Below are 20,891 nucleotides of genomic sequence, written 5' to 3' on the forward strand. Positions count from 1 at the left end.
TGCTTGTGTATTGTTTACCAATTACGCTACATTAGTGTGCTCATATTTGAATTCAAAATAGGAGAAAATTAATTAAATCCTGCTTAGAGAGTTGCTTCTTTCATGTGTGCGACTGGAGTCTGCTTTGGCTACAGAAGGGAAAGTCTTAGGGCTCAAGAGGCAATGGCATTGTCAGAACTTTGGGGAAAAAAGGATTTCAAGAGTATTAAAGTATTGTATATGCCTGTTACACACACACAAAGAAGGGGGGGCAGGGGGAAAGGCAAGAAAGCCAGAAAATGGCTGCAGAAGACAAGAGGAAACGTCATCTTGGGAGAAGTAAAGCATAAATATTGTTTCTTCAGTTGTCTGTGACACTGAGTGAGTATATCCAACTAGTTCTTATTCCCTTGTTAATGGATAGTTCAGGTCTTTGCTGGTGTTTGCAGAAACCTTCTAATACATTGCCTCTGGAATATTTCTTTGTTACTGCTCTAAACCTATCTGACAATAGGGCGGGGAAATTTTTGTAATTTAACTTTACTTTTAAATGCTGTATCAATAATACGTTGGCAATTTTACAGAATTATTCAGTAAACTCTGTCCATCGGTCCAGTTTGAAGTTCAAATGGCAAAAGTAATAGTATATTTTCATATTTTTTTTAAATAATATGGTATAGTTTTCTGCATCAGGCTAGAGATCAGCTTGTCACTGTGACTCTCTCCCCTCAGAATATAGGGGCCAGAATAACACAAGGGAAGCAAAATATCTGTAGGCAAGAGGAAGATTCTCTTGATATGGAGATTGCATCCATCCAAGAAAATTGTCATACGGGGTGGGCAGCACGTAAGATTTCTGAAATATCAGCTGAACTACCTGTTGCAAAAAGTAGCAGAAGGTTTACAGCAATATAAATGAGAATGCACACAAGTAGTATTGCTTTGCTTTGGAGAATTATTTCTAGGATTTGAGATAAAACAGATATAGTCTCAAAACTAGATTAAATATTGCTTTAATTTTAAGCAAGAATAATGATCTGGGAATGGGGGAGAGGGTAGCAAAATGTCACCATAGATATTTGTTGAAAGAAAAGAAATCAGAGTACTGTATTCTCATATTGTAAATACCCGTTTCCATTTCTGCCTTCTGAGATAACTGAGATATGGAACTAAAAGTTTAGTAAGTACATTTTTTACCAAGTTTTGCTGTGGCTATAGTCATGTTGTGTGACTACAGAATATTTAAGACACTGAGGAGAAAAGAATGATTTGGGCAATTACACCTCTCTTTATCTGACCTTACTGATATGAAAGTTTATAGAGGAAAGAATAATCAAACATGGAAGTTAATGAGAGGAGCATAAAATGAAGATGAATTTATTGGTAGTAGACTAATGTGCTAGCTTTGACTATTAATTTCAACCCCCCTCCCCCCCATGAAATCTATGTTGACTTCAGTGTCGCGTCCCAAGGTTGGAGCGACTCAGGCTCGTGGATGTCCTTTGTCGGAATTAAGGTGAAACGACACCAGAGGAGTTCAACAATCAACATTTATTCAACCTAGATAACCTTGCCCAACTACAAGTGAACTTATCAATATGAACCTTGCATCATGTCATTAAGCCGCTGTTTGGAAAGAGAAGGGAGGTGTAGAAAAAGAAGTGGAAAAAAGGAACATGAAACTGTGTCAGAAGGAGAGCCCTCCCATTGAGTCACGAGGTTCAGAGCAGACCCCCTTGCTTTCTGGACTCCTTCTCAACGAGGAGCCCAGGGCGGCTGGATCCACTCCTAGTTCCAGACTTGGTCAATGGATTTTGTTTAAAAGGATGAGGTGTAGGGACTGTAAAAAAGAGAGAAGAAAAAGAGAGAGAGAAAGAAAGAAAGAGAGAAGAAAACGGTTTCACCAGTCCTGGGTCCAGTGTTGGTCCAGCCAGCCTAGAGATCCAGTTCTGGAGGGCGCGCACTGAGAACTTGTTCTCCCTTTTTTTATAGTCGGTGGTCTCGACATGCACAATTCACGTTCCTGGGGTTCTCTGGAATCAGTCGGTGAGCTTGGGGGGTTCATTGTGGAGTTGCCTCTTTTCCTGCTGGCATGACCACTTAAGATAGAAGCACAGTCCCATCTTCTGTGGGGCCCCCTCCTCCAGGCGCATACGCTGTGCTCCTTCTCCTGGTCACACAAGATAAGGAATTGCGGCTTTGGAGAAGCGCGGTCCCACCCCCCGTGGGGCCCTCTCCTCCGGCCACATTGTCCTATTCACACAACTCCAGCGCTTTTACAGAGGCCATCTTCTCCACCAAAGTTCTTTAACGAATGTTTGAGACATTGACTATAATTTGTCAGACCGTCACATTCAGGAAAGCATTTGACATTATGTAAAATGGGAGAATATTCATTAGAAGAACAGAAGGAACTGTCTAAAAGTACTGTCTAGAAGGAATATGGCAAAAAAATAAAATTGTGGTATTGAACCAACGAGCATAACTCACAACGAGTTAGACAGCTTTGCCAGCCAAGAGAGAGATTGGGTTGTCATCACTGAATGATCCTGAGGAAGCAGAGTAAAAGAAATGAAAATCGATAGTATCAAGTACAAGATAGTGCATCTTGATGCAGTAATAAGAGTTTTGGTCAAGAAAAAAGGATATTTTATCATAAGATAATTGGATAAGGTATTTCCAGTAGAACTGTAGAATAGTAAGGCAAACATTAAAAGGGCTGGTGAGTCATCACCTGAAATACTGTGCAGAAAGGTTTTAAACAGATACAGGTGAAGAGGCTTCTGGAATAATCATGGTACTAGAAAACCTGAGTCAAGAGAGGAAACTTTAAGAACAAAGTTGTTTTAACCATGAAAGGCAGAAGGTGAGGAAATCTAATTATTGCCTATAAAAATATTAGGAGCCTTTTTGAAAAGGGTGTGAGAGTGTTCAGGCATACATGCACTGTATTCAACAAACAGCCTGGTTTTGTGGGCTCACGAACATTCAAAACCCCAGTCTTTGACTTTGTTTCCAAACTATCAAATGAGTTGTTTACTTCAATTTGGCTTGGGTTTATGTCTGAATCCTCCCAGGATTAGGGGTCAAAGTTAGGGTTTGGTTTTTTTTATTTCTCTTCTGCCATTCTTCTGTGGCCCTTCAGGTTTTACACCATGTCTTCCAGAGGGGCACGAGGGAAGGTTGGCAGGTATTTCATGTCAGTTTTTTGTTGAAGAGCTGCTTATATTTCCAGATTTGATTTTTTTCATCTGTTTTCACTAAATCGGAAGTTGCAAAGACAATAGTACTAAACTATTACCAGCATATTACGAGCTAGCCTCTGCTTGAGTATGTCACCAGAAATACAGTCTTAAAGCAAAATATGTCTAATAGTTGTGCACTGCTGAAATCAAAGGAACGCTGAATTTTTATATTCGGGAACAACTTAAGACCATGACAGAAGAAAAAAAAAAGTCAGAACAAGCTAGTGATGTAAAGATTCTTGATCAACTATGTAACTGTTCAATGTCAAAGGAACTGAAGTAATACAAATAAAAAATTGGCTTTGCTGAAAGCAAGAATTTGAAAATCTCTTCTGCACAACCTGTTAATCAGCTCTAGACACTGAGTTATGGGTTGGTTTGGGTTTTTTTTTAATCTGGGTAAAAGAGTGTAGCTGTTACTCAGCTGCTACCTGCAACTGATGTAGAGATTTTTTTGGTGTGTTGGGTTTTTTTGGTTTGGTTTTGTTTTGTTTTTAAACCTGTGTACTTGCTGAGTCTCATAATTCTGACATTTTGTAAGTAGGTGACTTTAATTTTATTCTGTGAACTCTTTATGCAAGACAAACTGTATTGTGAAGAGTCATCAATACTTATAGTAAGCACAAGGTATTATATTCTGTGTTTCTTAGCAGCTTTCTAAGGAAATCACTGTCTTAAAATTGTGTGTGCCTCCCCTCAAAGGCTTCTTATGACAGCAGAAGTATGACTTTCTAACAAAATCCCGTTTGTTTCTGGAACCTGTGAACACTGAAACGCATCTGTAGTCAACATTGTCAGCTTCTAATTTTAGCTCTGCTTCCCAAACAAGGCAGTTTCTTAACTACTGAAGCCAGCTGACCTACCTGGTGATGATTTGGGCTTACCAATTGCTGAGTGAAAATCTGCCAAGTCTAACATACAATTGGAAAACAGTGTTTTTGCATAAACAGAGGGTTTTAAAAATTGTGATTATAAATTATGAGTTTATATTTATATTCCCTTATTCTTTTTAGAAAAGTTGATTGTCTACAAGTTGTTTGGTTTGGTTTTTGTTGTTTTGGGGGGTTTTTGTTAGGTTACATTAGCATTTTAACAGGTTGCCATTGGTCGTTTTGTAGTTGTCTTAACTGTTCTGCTATGAATGGGATTGTAGTTAGTATGCAACATTTTACTCTAATAATTCAGGGACTCTGTCAGGCTTTTATGAGAGAAAGATGTGTTCTCTATGTGTATCTTATATTTCCCATCACATAACTCTACTCAGTGGGTGAAATCATGGATCCATTAAAGATCCTAGTAACATCATAGGGCCACAAACTTTCTCCAGGGGTTAGATGAAGTTTAAGGTAGCTTTACCTTTATAGGTATAGTATATTATGAATGAAATATATAATGAAAAAAAAAAATCAAGTCATTAGACTAATATTCAGAGTATGTTCTTAACTATATATATTGTTCCTCTGGAATGTATTTAAATGTTAAGTTTACTTCATAAACAATCAGGAAATAAGTTTTAACTGATTGCAATAATATAAATCCAAGATAGAATACATGCTAACAGGAGTTATCCTCAGGTTACTCTTACGGTGTTGATATTTTAAACAACTATTTACAGATCAAGTGTTCAACTTCCATGCATTGCTTCAAATGGATGAAAGTTGTATTTCTCGTCTTCTGATAAAGAAAATTTGCACTTTTTCTACATGCTTCTATAAATCCCTCATGTTTCACCTCTACTTTTTTCTTTTTCCTAAGTCCCTGTTTTGCTCTGCTCCACCCTCTCAAGTGCTTGCACTTCCCCCCAGCTTGGCAAGCACTTTCGCTCTGACGAATTCTGCTGTTTTTTACCAGGCATCGTGCTTTCAAAGTAGGGAATTGAGTCTTAGGTTTCATGTGTGGGTGTTTAATAGCCCCATTTGCTCTATGTTTTGAGGGTCTTATTTTCTTCATGATCTTCCATACAAACGTTCATGTTTTCTGTTTTAACAGAATGAGACTGAAGAATGCTTTGTCGTTCTTGGAGTAGCTTCAAAACTTGTGCTTTGGTTAATCAGAAGAGACAGACTGGCATATGTATATCTCAGGTTATTTAAAACAGAATGTTAATTGCAGTGCAAAACCTTAGGCATAAAAAGAAAACAAAATGTAGTGTTCAAACAGCATACATCTAATCAGAATAAGGCAATTGCGTAAGTGAGGGGAACTGAACGTTGTAGAGTGACCCTCTCATCTTGTATGGTAATTTGTTCAGGGTGCTTTTATTTCAGAATTAAAAACATAGTACGCTGATTTAGGTAAGGTTTTAACTCATGTATTTTACCAACAATCTTTCTTGTTTAAGGTGTTAACAGAATGAATGTTCTGTATTTTAGTCTCAGCAGAAAACCTGGAGAAGAGCCTGAAGCATATGGAGAGGCAACTCCAACAGCTCGAGAAGGATTTGCAGACTTTTCCGGTTCCTGAAGATAAGCATGATAAGTTTGTAGCAAAAATGTCAATATCCTTTGGAGTATTCTTTAAAAAAAAAAAAAGAAAAAAAACCAACAACAAAACCAACAAAGCAAAACCAGAAGTAACTTAACTGCATTACCTTAAACTTTAAATTTCTTTGCTTAACTTCTGTCTAGCGTGTAGCATTTATTTTTGAAAAATATAACTCTTTTTCCCTCAAAAACGAAATACACAAATAGTCCAATTAAAGGATTCATCTGTAGTGGATGGAATGAGGAGAAAAATGCTTACTGTCAGGTTTTACACTGTGTACAAGTTTCTTAACTTAGTGAAAAGCAGTTATAATAGGAATGTTAAGCACTTCACTTTAGTGTTAAATGATTTTTTACATGAGAATATCTCAGAGAGAGATGTCTGTTACCCTGTGTTTATTAGTTTTCTAGTTTATGTGTTACCACTGTGAATGTTTTTGTACATACAACCACAGAACCAAAAAATTTCTCTTATTTCAGAAATAAGATTCATAGCATGTGAAAACAGGTTTCTGGTCTTGTTTTTGCCAAAATTCCTTTCCTCACTATTTATTCCAAATCCTGCAGCCAACTTCACTGCCTGTCTCTCTCATAAGAAAGCTTGTGACATGAAGATACTTAATTAAAGCAGAAAAAACCCCCATTCTTTCGCTTAAACCTCCCTACCAGATGATCATCATATATGCTTGGCACTGAGACTAATCTGGAAGCAGAAATATCAGCAGATAGAGACAGGTTGAAATTTCCTCTGCAGGCCTGGTTAGGTTATTACCTGGCTGGAAGACTACTTTGTTATGTACAAAGGCAGGGGTACTCAGGAGATGGTCCTCTTGATTAACCTCATACTATTAAATAAAAGATGGCAAGGGACCCTGAGGCCAAGTGGATATACCGGTTCTTGCTGCATTAGGGCCAGTTTTATCTTCACTAGACTAGCTGCAACCAAAGTGTTTACATCTTAGCTTTAGGCCTTCTCTGCACTCAGTGTTTTATCTGTAACCTTTCAATGTTGCTACTAATTTTTTGTAAGGTTGGATATTTTGTTGGTGAGGTTGTTCTCTTTGTTGTTGTTGTTGCTGGCTTTTTTTCCCAGCTCAATGTGGTTGTGAGAGATATGTTGCAGCCCACGAGCATGGTGTCTCTATAGTACAAAACATAAGTTTTTTCCCTGAAGAAGTCAATAGCATAATAGGAGAACTAGGATAGGGGTCCTGAAGGCAAGCGTTAAACTATTGTCTAGGAAGCTAGAGGAACACATATCCATGATAACATTCTCAGAAGGATTGCTAGGACTATAGAAATGCAATATTTTGAACAGTAAATATTATGAACAGGAATAGTTTGCTCTCACCTACTACCTCTCCCAGCAGACAGGCAGTAATTTCAAAACAGTAAAGTTGCATGTGGTTTCTAGTAATGTCTGTGAACACACTAATTAAAGAAGGTCACTTTTAGAAAAACAGGAACTTCAATAATTACGAAGCAAAAAAGGTTTGATGTAAAGGTTAGATAATCCTGCACAGCGTGATGAAGCCTGGACCTGTCTTTACTTTTATTCCTATGACAAGGAAAGCTGAGTGATGCTGATGTCTTGAAAAGCATGCAGCTCATAAAAAGAAACCAGCAGGAAATCTGAAAAAGGAAGGATGGTGCTTTGTTGGAAATAATTTTTCATCCTGAGTACAATTAGGCTCCATGGACAAGCGGGCTATTACATCCTGTCGCTAAATATCACAACCCAAAGGCCCCTAATGAACTGATTAGCATTCTTGTTTCTTTAGGAAGTCAGATATATGCACAGTTGGTGCAGTCTTTTATTGACAAAGTCTATAATTATGAATATTTCTCCTATATATTAAATTGTGCTAGTCTGTCAGTCATGTTATGTATGCTAGCTAAAAAGGAATTATAGTTATTATTGCAGTTCTTCTGTTTGCTTTAATTAGGAAAGTCAAAGAATATTGAATTAATATTGATCTAGAATATTAAATCCATTGAATGAAATGTTCAATAAAAAAGCACAGTGAACAAAATACACTTGTACGTTCAAAATAAAAATTTAGTGAGTTTATGGAGAGTATTTAAATTGCATATTAAAAACTTAATTAAGTAATTAATTAAGTAATTTAGTCAACATGCTCTTTATCAGTCCAGTCGGCATCTCATGTTTCTAAGTAGCAGCTGAGAAACTCTTGACAAGTTTCAGCCTACCACTGAACGTAGCGTTGATGGCAATTTTTACAGAAGCTTATGGAACTAGTACTTGAGAGACAATGAGTTGGTTGCTGCCTGTCAGCTAGAAACAGAGTCCTTTCTTTTTGATCAGTTCTCTATTCCTCCTGTCATTTAAGTTGATTTGTTGACATTGCGAAAAGAGAAGGAAGGAACAACTATTACCCAAGTCAGAGCCTGATTTAAGTGAGGTAGAAGAAACCCATTTCAGCTGCAAGGAGGACACTAAGTGCTGCCTCTAAACTGTCAGTTACTTAATCGGCCTCGTAGTTTGAACTTCCCTCTGTGCAACATAAACAAACTGAAGTCTGTAAGATGTCCTCATACCCCAAGGACTGTGGAAGATTACAGGACCTGAGCTCGTTAGGTGATAAAAGATTGTATGTTATTCTTTGGGAGAGGGTCAAGGTGTTGACTGTGTGGACAGGTAGTGAGATAGGGCTTTGGCAAACAATGTGAATTTAATTTAAGTATATAATTCCTTTATACAGGTCTTTAATATCTGGTCTGGACTTCAGGCATGTATTACAGCTAGTACTGGTTTTGCTCATAATATATGGGATATACACACTGGATGCAGCAGCTCTGTGTGATACAAATACATGTCAATTTGTTTTAGTTTTATAGCATATAGATAAGTAGGAGTGAGTCAAGGAAAAGGTATTATTTGACAAATACTCTTCAGAAGGTACTAATTTAAAAATCTAAACATTTCTGTGTGTTTCTTGAAGTATTTTATTCAGATACAGAATTTTGCTGTTGAACCTTGCTATATGTATATGAAAGGAAGTGTCTGTGACATGTATTTTTCAGACAATTGCTACTGTTTTCCCAAGAACTTGATGTGGGAAATCCTCAAGAGAGCCCTAGAACATTCACACCCTTTGGCCTTAGTAGAAAACAATGCTGGTTTGAAGTGACCTCAACGTCTTTTTGCACCAGCCTTCAAAAAGTTTGCCTTGTTTTTATGGAGACTGTTGCTGCCTAGTGTAGTGGCAGTCTCAGTGCAATTTTGAAGATTCTGCTAAAATATATGCAGCATCTATGTACCTGTTAATCTTTTGTTCTTATGCAGAATAATATTCCTTTTTCAATTGTCGACACTTAATACATAGGTTAGTTTGTGAAAAAATCAGAAGTGATGAATATGGGGCCTTTTAAGGAAGTGTTTGGTACAGATTAACATCATTAATTACCTGTTCTAGGGTGACAGCTGCTTTTACTTGGCTTGATACTCTGCACTATATTAGTATTTTTAGACCACAATATATTAAAATCAGTATAAACCTCAGACAAGCAATTCACTGTGAGAAGAGCTGCCATGAATATGCAAGACCAAACATACAGCAGTTAGAAATTTTGCCGCAGATATTACTTGTCTCAGCCCTGCATTGCTTTCCTGTTCCATTAATGAGCAGAATGATGATCTGTAGTCCCCTGAGTCCAAAAAGGCAGTTCGTGAAGTAAAGGCACTTCAGAAAAACTTAACAAATACCTAACTTCTTGACTTCCTTTTCCTCTCACCTGTGTTGCAGCTCTGCTGTACTTCTGTCTTCATTCATCCAAAGCCAATGAATTGTGTAGCTGATAATGCATATATATCAACCTGTTCATAATAATTACAGTTGGGATTGCTGTACTCAGTAGTATTCCCTGTTGCCTCCAGTTTAGCTAGCTAACAAAAGCCACGTTTAAGGAAAAAAGGAAGAGCGCTTATTAAAAATACCTAAATTGAAGCACAGTCTCAGTAGAATACCAAGAGCTTAGGGTATCCCATAATGCACCAGATGGAAAATAAAAATCTCAGGATTCATTGTGTCTGGCATTGACATACTGGATAGTAAAACATCTTTCCGGAGTGCTGTACTTTGAGTTAAAGCTGTGCATCCCATATTCAAGGGGATTCAGTTTTAACAGTATAAACTAGGCAACCTATGTGGACTCTATTAACATAGCTGTAACTTTAGCTGTGTCTTGCAGAATATCACAGAAATTTCATCTCTCTCACCTCCCCACCCCCCCATGTTTCCTTTTCAGGATATACTCTGGCATATCATTCATTTACAAGATGAAGTATACATTTTTTTAATAATTGTAACTTTTTTTTCCTCGTTTTTTTCTCTCCTAGAAAACTGAAGAAAGTTACTGGAATGTTTGAGGTATAGCATTTATACATAGTGGCAACAAAACAAATTTATCTAATTTTTCTTTACCCTTCCACTCTGTGGAAATAACAGCCTCATAATTGCAAAAAATAATGTAGTTTTCCCTAAGTTCTGTTAATGATCTAGGAATCACAAATAATAAGTATCTTAAATTGTAGGATCAAAAATAAACAGGATGTAGAAATGCTTTTTTCTAGTTTCACTCAGCATTAATTTTACTGTTTTCCTTTATTACTGTTGTTTGTTGTTTTGGTTTGTTTGGGGTTTTTTTGAACTGCTGACATTTCTTTTGATGGTCCTAACTTGTGTTTTGTCATGTCTTGTTTCTCATGATCCTTTTTTTATTAAATATTTGGGCAGCTGTTACAAACTAATCTCTCACCAACTTTCCTCGCTGTCCCACCAATAGCTTTTTAACATCCTTAATAATTTTTAAGAAACTCAGCTCTGAAGCATAGTTTCCTGTAGGCTTTGTGCATCTTGGGAGCTAAGTAAAGGGGAGAGATTCAAATTGATGTGGAAGAAAAAGTGGGCCGGCAACATCAATTCTCTTTGAGCTGTTGCTAGCCAGTCAGCGCTGGCGGTCTGAAGCCTCTCACGAGCTGCATCTTGTGAAGTCAAAAGCAACATGGAAAGAAGCTCATACTGGCTAAGGAGCCTTGTCAGAGAAAGAGAAGGTCTGAAGTCAAGTGGTTGGGGGTGATGGAAGAGGGATTTAAAATCATTGATATCTAGGCTTTAGTTAGTCCTCTTCTACAAGACTGTTACAGTGGAGACTGTTCTGCCCCTACAGACCCAGCTAACAGCTATCACAGTGACTAATCTTAATGTTGTGGAAACGCTTTGTTTCTCCTTTCCTGCATCTGTCTGAGAGCATTATTGTATGACTTCCTGGCATGGATTCTAAATCACAAAAAGAAAACCATTAACTGCTGACTTGGTATTTTAAAAGCAACGTTAACAAACCTGAAGGACATTGAATAGTGAAATTCAAATGGGATTCAGCTTCTAAACAAAACTAAAAGACGAGTGCATCACAAAAAACCTGAAGAGTGAAAGCAGTCACCCAGCACTAAATTGTTACTATGTGTTTAAAACACCATGGTGGACAAAAATTCTATTTGTCTAGTTTTTAATGCACTTGATTCAAAATCCTGTGCTTCATAAAATAAAGTGACCATAGTGTATGTATCTGTAGTATAAAGAATACAAATACAGTAAATTCTCTTTTGCAGTAGTTGGGGTGGGCAATTGGGAGTAAGGGTAAAATTACCATTTCTTGACTTTTGTAGTCTTTCCTGGAGCAGGAAAATAATGGAACATAAATATTTGTTTAGCTACCATGCCATTAAAGTAAACATTTTATGAAGTTGTCCTACATAAGGAAATGACTAAATGCAATATTTCTTCTTTGAGCTTCTTTGGCAAACTATGTTATCAGAAGTCTTGGATAAACATAGGGTTTTTATTTCATTTATGTTATACAGTATTTTGGTGCTGTTTATAAATTGTCTTTCTCTTGTAGATCTAGTTCTATTGTTTTCACCTCTAATTTAATTAAGTTGTATTGACGTTGCAGATAGCCTTAGAAAAAGCCTAAATACCTGATTCAGCCAGCAGGAACAGGAATTAATATTTCTATTTTTACTCTAATTTTAGTAGGAACTATACTATTTCTTGATAAGTTAAAGTATTCAGGTTAGTTATTTGTATCTGTACCTAAATTCCATGTAAATTGTAATTTATATACCTAAGCCTTTAGCTTCAACAAGGAGACAGTGATACTAAATAAACTACATAGGTGCCTGAAGTTAGGTTAGTCCCATACATTTCATTTCATACAAAAGCATATGCTAATGGAATAATCTTTAAATTTAAAGTGGTGGAGAAAATTTTCTGAAAGCACCCTGATTTATTCATAGGTCTAATATACACAGTAAATACTAGGAAGCCTATATGACATGGAAGGAATTCTTTTGACACTTCATTTGATGCAAATGAAAGATGTGTGTGAAATACAGGTCAATGTTAACTAAGAACTGTGAGTTTGACTGGATTCACTGAGTATTCTTGCAACCTTAACAGCAGCGTACAGCTTTCTAATTCATGCCAAAGAAGATTTTCAGAAACTTTCAAGGATGCATGAGAACATGGAAAAACTCTATCAGAATGTGATGGGATATTATGCCATTGATCTGAAGAAAGTTTCGGTGGAGGAGTTTTTAACAGACTTAAACAACTTCAGGACAATGTTCATGGTACAATCTGTTTATTCTATGCCTAATGTTTCTTAGAAATTATTTTTTGTAATCTTTCAGTTACTGAACAAACTAAAAATAATTTTCTTCCTCCTCAAATCGTAGCTGATACTCATATCAGAAATGATAGGATATCCTAAGGATAATGGAGTTTTGAATTATTATTTGTGGATGATTTCTTTCTGAAAGAATTGGAGATTCCTAATAACAATGAATGTAATTTAAAACGGAGCCTCTTACATGCATGTATAACCTGAAGGGAAAAAACCTGAAACTCTGCCTTTCTTAAATACAACTGCATTTTCTGTTTAAAGGATGCTTGTTATTTACTTAAAAATAAATTTTCTAACAATTAGTCTGTATTTATAATGCACGCTCTTCCCATGCAAAATCCAGACCCAAGATTTTATTTCCTTTAATTTTTCATTTGCCTGCAGCACTTGATCAGTGTCAAAGTTTGCATCTGTAAGCAGGTTCCCTGCTATGGAAACTCAGAGCTCCTTACCCTGGCTTAAAAAACCAGCATATTTTCCTCAAACTCAGACTGTTTCTAAGGATCTTTAATTTTTGTGACAATAGGTTCTCTAGGATTTTAGGTTTTATGCATTTTATATGCCTGCTTTCTTCTTTTCCCTTTAAAAAGGATGATCGTTGGGGGCAGAGGCTAAGAATTATTATTTTATTATTAATTTAAATCTTGTAATTATATTTGAGAAACAGACATTAGGCTGATCCAGGTTATTGTGGGGTAGCTCCTTTTGGATAGAGCTCAGAACATAGTTATAACCATAATTCAGACTCACTGTTAGCAGAGCTTTGCCTTAGAGTCATCTAAAATAGTCACAGATGTGGAGGTTAGCTCTGTCCTTGTATCACAGGGCAGAACCTACATTATGTACACAAATGTTTGCACATACTAGCTTATCATAAAAGCTTGAGCTATTTTGGAAATCTAATTTTATTTTTCTTTATGTATTTTTTGAGCCCAAATGCATTTTCATTATGCTTACAAATTTTAATAATAGGTTGGGTTTTGTTTTTGTTTTTTAATTTACCAAAATGGGATTTAATAGTTTTAAGAAAAGACCTTTCTGAAAAGTGAGGTAGAAATTTCTTACCAGGGTGTGTGTTTATATATTTGGAGCTGATTATACATGACTATAAACAGTCTTCTTGGCAAATTTCAGAATAATCAGATGTTCTCCAAAATATTGCAGGTTCTTTTACCATTGTCAATTTAGCTCTTCTGGAAGAAGGATTATTAACTTGATGATATACTTCAGAATGCATACTCAAGACTGGTATATCTCTCCATTTAAAATAACCAAACAACTTTGGGAAAGCTGATGGCTACATAAGTTCAAAATACTTTTATAGAGCTTTTATTTAGGATTAGTGGGGATTGCTATCGTGGTGATTTATAACTACATTCAAAAAGGTAAAGTTAGGGGGGCAAGGAGAGGTTGTTGATTTTGTATGGAGGTTGTGGTTGTTTTCGGAGGTTTTTAAGCTTTCTTTGCATAAATAGTTTTTTCTCTTGGATTCTGAACACTTGGCTGGTAAGCAACCCTTTCTCAATGAAGAAATGGAAGAATAAAAAGGCAGGTCCCTGGTTGTGTATGAATTTATTAATTTGGATAACTTGGAAAAGGTGACTCATGTCACATCTGGCTACCTATGATTAAATAGCTTAACTTACTGGCTACACTCCTGCAGGCATGTTATCTGAGCATGAGCTTTGTGACAAAATCTGGAGCAGTGATCCGACTCATGCCTATTGATCTGTAGAAAGATTCAATTAAGTTATTTTACCATCTACTCCTCATTGCAGCCTGACACTTACCATTACAACACACTTACTTAAGTTGCTTGCATGTTTCCCAGTCTTGTTTGGGTTTGCTTGGTTGATTTTTTTTTTTTTTTTTTTTAATTATTTCAGACATGTCTGAGGGTGTAGATAAGGAAAAATACTTCTTTCGTAGATATTGAGAAAGGGTTTTAAATTCCTATGTCCATCTATTTTGAGGAAAGGACTTAAAATGGAACCCATATTTAGCAAACCTATTGGAACATGTGAAGATTACCAAGCTTCTGCTACTTCAGAGTTTTAACAGCTAAAAACCTAAAAGGCACAGTCTTTAATCAGAATAATTTTGCTTGGCAAGTTACATATGCCAGATTTTTCAACATGGGCATTGATTATGTTTTCCTAACTTGATCAGTGCCTAATTTGAAACTCAGAATTTCAAATTTGATTTCAGAATTGCTAAATATTATGAAATAGTTATGTTACTTTAATTTCTGATGTTTAAACCACACCTCCCATTTAAATACTGTGGAATAAGAATTCTAAATGGTTAGGTTCATCTTGAATTGAAGACTCAAAGAAATGGTTATGCTTTACCTTAATTACCCCATATTTCTTTTCTGTGTCTGTAAAATTAGCACCGATACTAACCCCTACTTCACAGCAGTGTTATAGATAGATTAATTAATGCTTCAAAACAGTTAGATATTATTGATGGGCATGATAGAAGAAACCTTGAGGAAAATTAATAATTCTGTCTTGCAGAGCACAGTTTGAAGGCTATATGAAAAAGGTGTATAGATAAGGCATGAAACCACTTATTATTCAATGACACTAAACAAAATACTGAGTAGCTGCTCAGTTTTGAAACTTTTTGGAAAAGATTTTTGAGATGCCTAGTGCGAGACACCTGAGGTCTGATTTTCAGGATTGTTTAGCCTTGGTCTTGATTACTGACAGAAACTGAAGGTGGTTGGCATCCTACAAAACTTAGCTCAAAAGACTTTTAAATTTAGTGCTGAAATATCATTGGATTCTTAAAAAGTCCCAAACTAAAAGACTACTTAAGTCACCAGTAGGTGTGGGAAAGTGAAGTTCAGTCATCCTTGTTGTCAAGCCAAGTTGATAATTTACATACAGTACTTACCTAGTTATAATGCTCTTTTTTGTTCTCAATTATTGAAAATGTTTAAAATGTTTAAAAAAACATGTTTAAATCTGGAGACATAGACTTCAGGTTCATAGCTAACTTTGTACTGCACTTTGTACTTCAGTATTATTTGGCGGCTGTGACTGCTATTATTCACACTGTGTGAGCACTAAATCTGGAGCAGTTACTTGGCCAGATCCAAAAAATGGGTGAAGTACCTTACCTTCAGTGCTTCAACTCCCAAAGCTAAATTCCTGGTACGGTCAGTGGAACACCTTAGGTATCAGACATCTCTGTTAACCTCCTCCTGTACTTTCACAGCTTCAGAGGTACGGCTAGCAGGCTCATTCCTGAAATAAGGTGAAGCAATTGTAGTATTTCCTCTTCTTGTGTTTGTCTAATGGTTAGAATTTTCCTGCAGTTGTAGGAGAGGGAGGGAAGAGGCCTTGAGGCAACAACTATTATGTCCAAGACAGTACGCTAATCATAGGACTATAGAAACCCCTTGCTCCTATCGACACTAGATTGCTCTGCAGCAGATATATGACTTAAAGAACCAGAAGAAATGGCCTCAAGTTGAGGCAAGGGAGATTTAGGTTAGATATTAGGAAAAATTTTTTTACTCAGGGTTGTCAGACATTGGCACAGGCTGCCCAGGGAAGTGGTTGAGTCACCATCCCTGCAGGTGTTCAAAGAGCGAGTAGATGGCGTACTTCACCACATGGTTTAGAGGGCATGGTTGATGGTTGGACTCGATGATCTTGAAGGTCTTTTCCAACCTAAATGATTCTATGATTCTATGATAAGAAGAGCAACCAAGTAAAAGTTTGTTCCCTAGACTCTGGAGGATTTTTCTTTTGTATTATGCAAATGAATAAAAATCAGAAACGATTGTGGAACGTACAGGAAAGATCCCAAGAATGCCTCCATCTCGGAAACTCTGGGCCTTGGCATGTTATGCAAAAGGCATATACTTTGGTAATTCTTCTGAAAGTTGCCTTTGGATACTGTGCCGTATGCTGAGTGCAATGCTGCTCTTATATAGCAGATGTGGTCAGACCACGTCTAACTTTTTAGGCCTTTTGAGCAAGGAAGTGTTAAGACATTTAATCTTTGAAATGCAAACAGGGTGAGAGACAAATATGTGTTCATCTCAGTCAAGTTTGTGACAATTCTTGGTATAAACATTTTGCAGAGCTTGACACCTATGTTTTGTGTTGAAAACACATGGAATATGTAGGATAGGATTTGGCTGTAGGGCATAGACCTCTAAACATCGGCATCTGTATGCGAGCTTGAGTGTCTCATCTCGTATTCTAGTCAAGGGAGATGCATACTAAGTACAGGTAGTGGAATATGGAGAGTTGCCTACCTGATGTCTCAAAGGAGACCTTTGCGTGTAACTGCCTTCTGAAAAGAGAAACTTTCTGCAATGAAGAATAGGTGCATGGCACTTTACATTCAATGCAAGCCACAGTAGAGCACTGAGAATTTACCAGTGTACATAGCTAACAGTATAATAAAAAGGTAATCCTAAAATAGCTTTGTTAAAAAATTATTGAATGTGACAGGGTTTTTTTGCTTAATATATGAATATGCAAAATAATGATTTAAAAACTCTGAAACTCATAGTTCTGTTTTGGCTTCATTGGAAGCTTTGGAGTACTTATTTATAATTCAGAATAAACAGTGTTGTACGGGTATTAACCAGAAGACAAGAATTTATAAACCCAGTGAATTAATGCATATGTGGATAAGAATAAGAAAAATGCACAGCTAAGTCACCCAAGCAGCTTTGTTTTGCTTGGTATAGGGGCAGCATGAGAAAGAATAAATGTTGAAACTATTCTAGAAATACAAATAGTAACATACTTAGAGTTTTGTAAAACCAGGTGATTTAGATATTTTGAGTTTTTCCTACATTAACATGTGTATTCTTAAGATGTATTTCTTGCTGAATTTATAATCCCCATTTGGGGGCAATTAGTATGCTTTTAACGTATTTATTCTGCATTTGCTTACTCTTCTGAATAAAATGTACTAAATGTGGAATGTAAAGTGTTTATTTGGCTTGATAAATTAAGGTTAGTTAGGAGATGTGATTTTAAGTCTTTTTTCTTTGTTTTTAAGGTTCAGCTTTGTTTTTGCTAAAACTTCTGTTTTAATGGAACTTTTTTTTTCATAGCAAGCAGTAAAGGAGAATATGAGAAGAAGGGAAGCAGAAGAAAAACAGAGGCGTGCTAAAATAGCTAAGGAGAAAGCAGAAAAAGAAAAACAAGAGAGGCAACAAAAGAAAAAGCGCTTGTTAGAAATGAAAACGGGTAAGTAATGTAGAAAATGCATTTTACCTAGCATTTTACTGGAAATAAAGCTGCTATTGTTTCATTATTTGAATGTGCTATGAGAAAAGACAGAATAAATGAATGATTTTCACCAATTAAAGTTTACAGCAAAGAGGTTCTTAAATTTTGTTTTGTTAATGAGCTTCTCTAATTACCTGTTTTCCTCAAGCTATTTTAGAACTCATAATGCTTCTTTGTATTTTTCCATTAGAATATATTAAACCTTGTGTGACCAAGTATAAGTTCAGTTATGCTCAGAAACCTTTATGTTACCTGAGAACAGACATTTTCCAAATCACAAAGCCATTTTCTTTCTTTTTACTAAGGTTACATATTCATTTTTGCTCTTTTATGAGAATAAGCTCTTCCTGAAGTAGTCTGGATTTTTCTTTGAGTATGTCAATTGTTATTTCAATAGGTCCCTATTGAAACACCTTAAAAGAAAACTTAGCCATGCATTTTTAAAGTTACTCATTTATGCTGTGTTGTCTTTTGTACCAAAAGAGATGGCAGACAGTGAGATCTCTACTAAAAAAGATGTCTGATGATCTTCTATACTGCTATATTTTATCGTAGACTGAGCTTCTGGAATCCTTCAGAATGATACATGACTTACTGTGTAAATTATGGTGAGCTACTCTCATTTTTTTTCGGAGCAGATCTTGTTAAATAGTTCCCTACTCAAACCCTGGTCAGCACCTTTGGCATAAATGATTATCTGTCTCTTCCATGTTTCACTAATAGCCAGAGTAGGTGTACTTAGTTTCAGAGATTCTTCAGACCAAAAGTCTTTGATTTATTTTCATATGAACATCCATGTCTTGAGGTGCAAGACTAAAGCTTTCTCTTAAGGTTGGAAACAAGGTGGCTGCCCTCCAAACACAGAATTTCTAATTCTTTAGAAATAAATTCAAGACCCAATCAGAAAACTATCAGTGACAATCTTTTTAAAGCTCACAGAAGATAGAGGAGGCTGCAGAAGACTAGGAAGGGGTAAAACCAGTATCTGTATTCATGCATGGTTGGAAGTGTTTCAAAAGAGGTTAGATATTCTTTTCTCAGGCATGTTGTATGTATGACTGATAGTGCTTTGGATAGAAAATTGCTAGTCTTTCAGGGAAAAATAAAGCTCCTCTCAAGTCCTGTTCTTCATAATGTCATGTTCAGGCTTTCCAGGATCCAGGTGCCAATGTTATGGACTTCTGAGTCATATAAACCTACTGCTTCAGCTAATGTAGTGGGGAACTATGTACTTGTCATCTACAGATCAGCTAAGTCATTGCGTAAATAGCTGTTTTGTCTCTTAGTAGCTTGGTTTTTTATTAAATCATGTAAGTGTACAGAAGGAGGTTTCTTGCTCTTGTTAGCAGCCACTTAAGGTTCAGTCTGGAATGACTGATCTAAGCAACAGCAAATGGGAAAAGATGGTGTTAAGATCACCTGAACCTCATCTTGAGTCTGATATTCACTAAATTGGCCACTGATGGGTTGTTTTTTGTTCTGCAGAGCTCCTTGTAAGGTTTCTTGTGCTTGTTTGCAACGTCATTTTAAAAGTCTATTAGAAAACACGAATTCTGGCAGTGGAAAGCACCTGTGGTAGATTTGTTTGTCAGGAAGGGCACCAACAACAATACGAAAAGTGAGGTTTTGTTTTTTGTTTGGGTTTTTGGTTTTGTTTTTTTATTTTGGCAGTCTTATGAAAACTGTATTTACTAATTGAAGAGGCATAAAGTTGCTCTGATTCTGATGGAAGAGTAACATAGACATTCAAAAATTATTTTTTCCTTTTTTTCCCTCTTTTTTTTTTCCCTACCCATAACTAGTTCATTGAAAGGTTGTCTTCTCATTAAGAATCTGTAAATCAGTCACAAAATGTTTATATCTGACTTGCTGACAAATTTCTAACCAGGTCTTCCCTCTATCAAAATACCAAAACCCTCTTGCCTGGAGTGTGACTGTGGAATAACTTATTTTTGCTGCGTATCATTTCTTTATATGGTGACTAGATCAGATGTTAGATTTGTAGAAACATTATTTCAATTACTGCTTGAATGAAGTATCTGACAACTCATTGAGGTCACCATTGCAGAAATTATTTTCTGGAATTCAAAGAGGTGCATACTTGAAGAGGAGAAAAGAATAAAGTATATGTTCTAACTGGTTCTTCAAGATTATTTTTTTTTCCTCAGTGAACAGATCATAGTGTACTCTACATCTCCACTCTTCGTTTTTGAGTAACATTGCTTTTTAACTGAAAATGACCTGAAGGTTAGGGGTGCCTGTGTATCACTATGGTATATGCCACTTCATAGTTTCGTAACTGTTTCTCTTAAACTTAAAAAAAAAACCCCAAACCAAAACCCACAACAAGAAAACAAAACAAACAAACAAACAAAAAAACACAAAAAAAATCACCACCAAAAAATTCTCCAGTTCACAGCAGTGCCTTCAGCTGGATGTTTTTCCCTTGCTTAGCTGCTGCTTCTTTTCTTAATGTAAAAGCAGTCTTTTCCCAATGCTTGAAGTTGTGCTTTTTTTCAGTGACTGTTAATTGGCCATTAGTTGACTAGTTTACGGTTCTGGAGCTTCTGTTTTCAGCCTGTGCCCATACCTTTCAAGGCCTGAGCAGCTATCCAGTGCTTAAACAGGATTTCTGTCACCATCCTAAACTTGTTTTGTTAACCACTGGTCTCATTTAAAACACAGACATTTAACCTGTCCTAGATTCTTCTTTGTTCTTGAAGTCCTTTTCTTTGGATTTCTTCAGCTTTCATCTGCTTTTGGAAGTTATTTGAAGAGTAGGGTTTTGTTGCCTATGGTGCCACCTTCAGCTGCATAAGGTAGAGAAAAGAGTGATTCGCTGCTTCGCATAAAAGTGACCTACATAATACTGCAAAAGTTTTTAGCTATTTGGGGGGTATTCCTGACTTTTTTTGTGTTCACAAAAACTTAAGATCTTAAATATGTACCAAAATATAGTTTTTATTAACATCTATTATTATTAATATCTATTATATTAATACCAAATATGTGAGTTGAGTCAATAAGTTGCATATAGCACATTAAGAGTGTATTATACCAGGTTTGACTAGCACTACATAGATTGTATTAACCCAAAACAAAATTTGATTCTGGATTTAAGGTAACTCCCAATTTTTATCTTAAACTACTTTGGGACTGGGGCGGGGGGGATTCCTTCATGGTGAAAACAATAATTTCATCACTAGTAC

General features: G+C 36.2%; 1 protein-coding gene across 5 annotated transcripts in view; it reads left to right on the forward strand.

Annotated features, from left to right (window-relative positions):
• Positions 1–20,891, forward strand: part of DIAPH3 (diaphanous related formin 3) — a 249,906-nt gene that overhangs the window by 152,964 nt on the left and 76,051 nt on the right. For all 5 annotated transcript variants that reach the window (XR_003926581.2, XM_030036634.2, XM_030036632.2 and 2 more), the window contains 3 exons: positions 5,597–5,721; positions 12,198–12,362; positions 17,505–17,640. Coding sequence is in view for 4 of the 5 variants with exons in the window: in XM_030036634.2 (XP_029892494.1) it covers positions 5,597–5,721; positions 12,198–12,362; positions 17,505–17,640 (426 nt within the window). In the remaining variant the exon portion in view is untranslated. The remainder of the gene's footprint in view (positions 1–5,596; positions 5,722–12,197; positions 12,363–17,504; positions 17,641–20,891) is intronic.

Source organism: Aquila chrysaetos, chromosome 14, assembly GCF_900496995.4.
Source record: "Aquila chrysaetos chrysaetos chromosome 14, bAquChr1.4, whole genome shotgun sequence".
Classification (NCBI taxonomy): Eukaryota; Metazoa; Chordata; class Aves; order Accipitriformes; family Accipitridae; genus Aquila; species Aquila chrysaetos.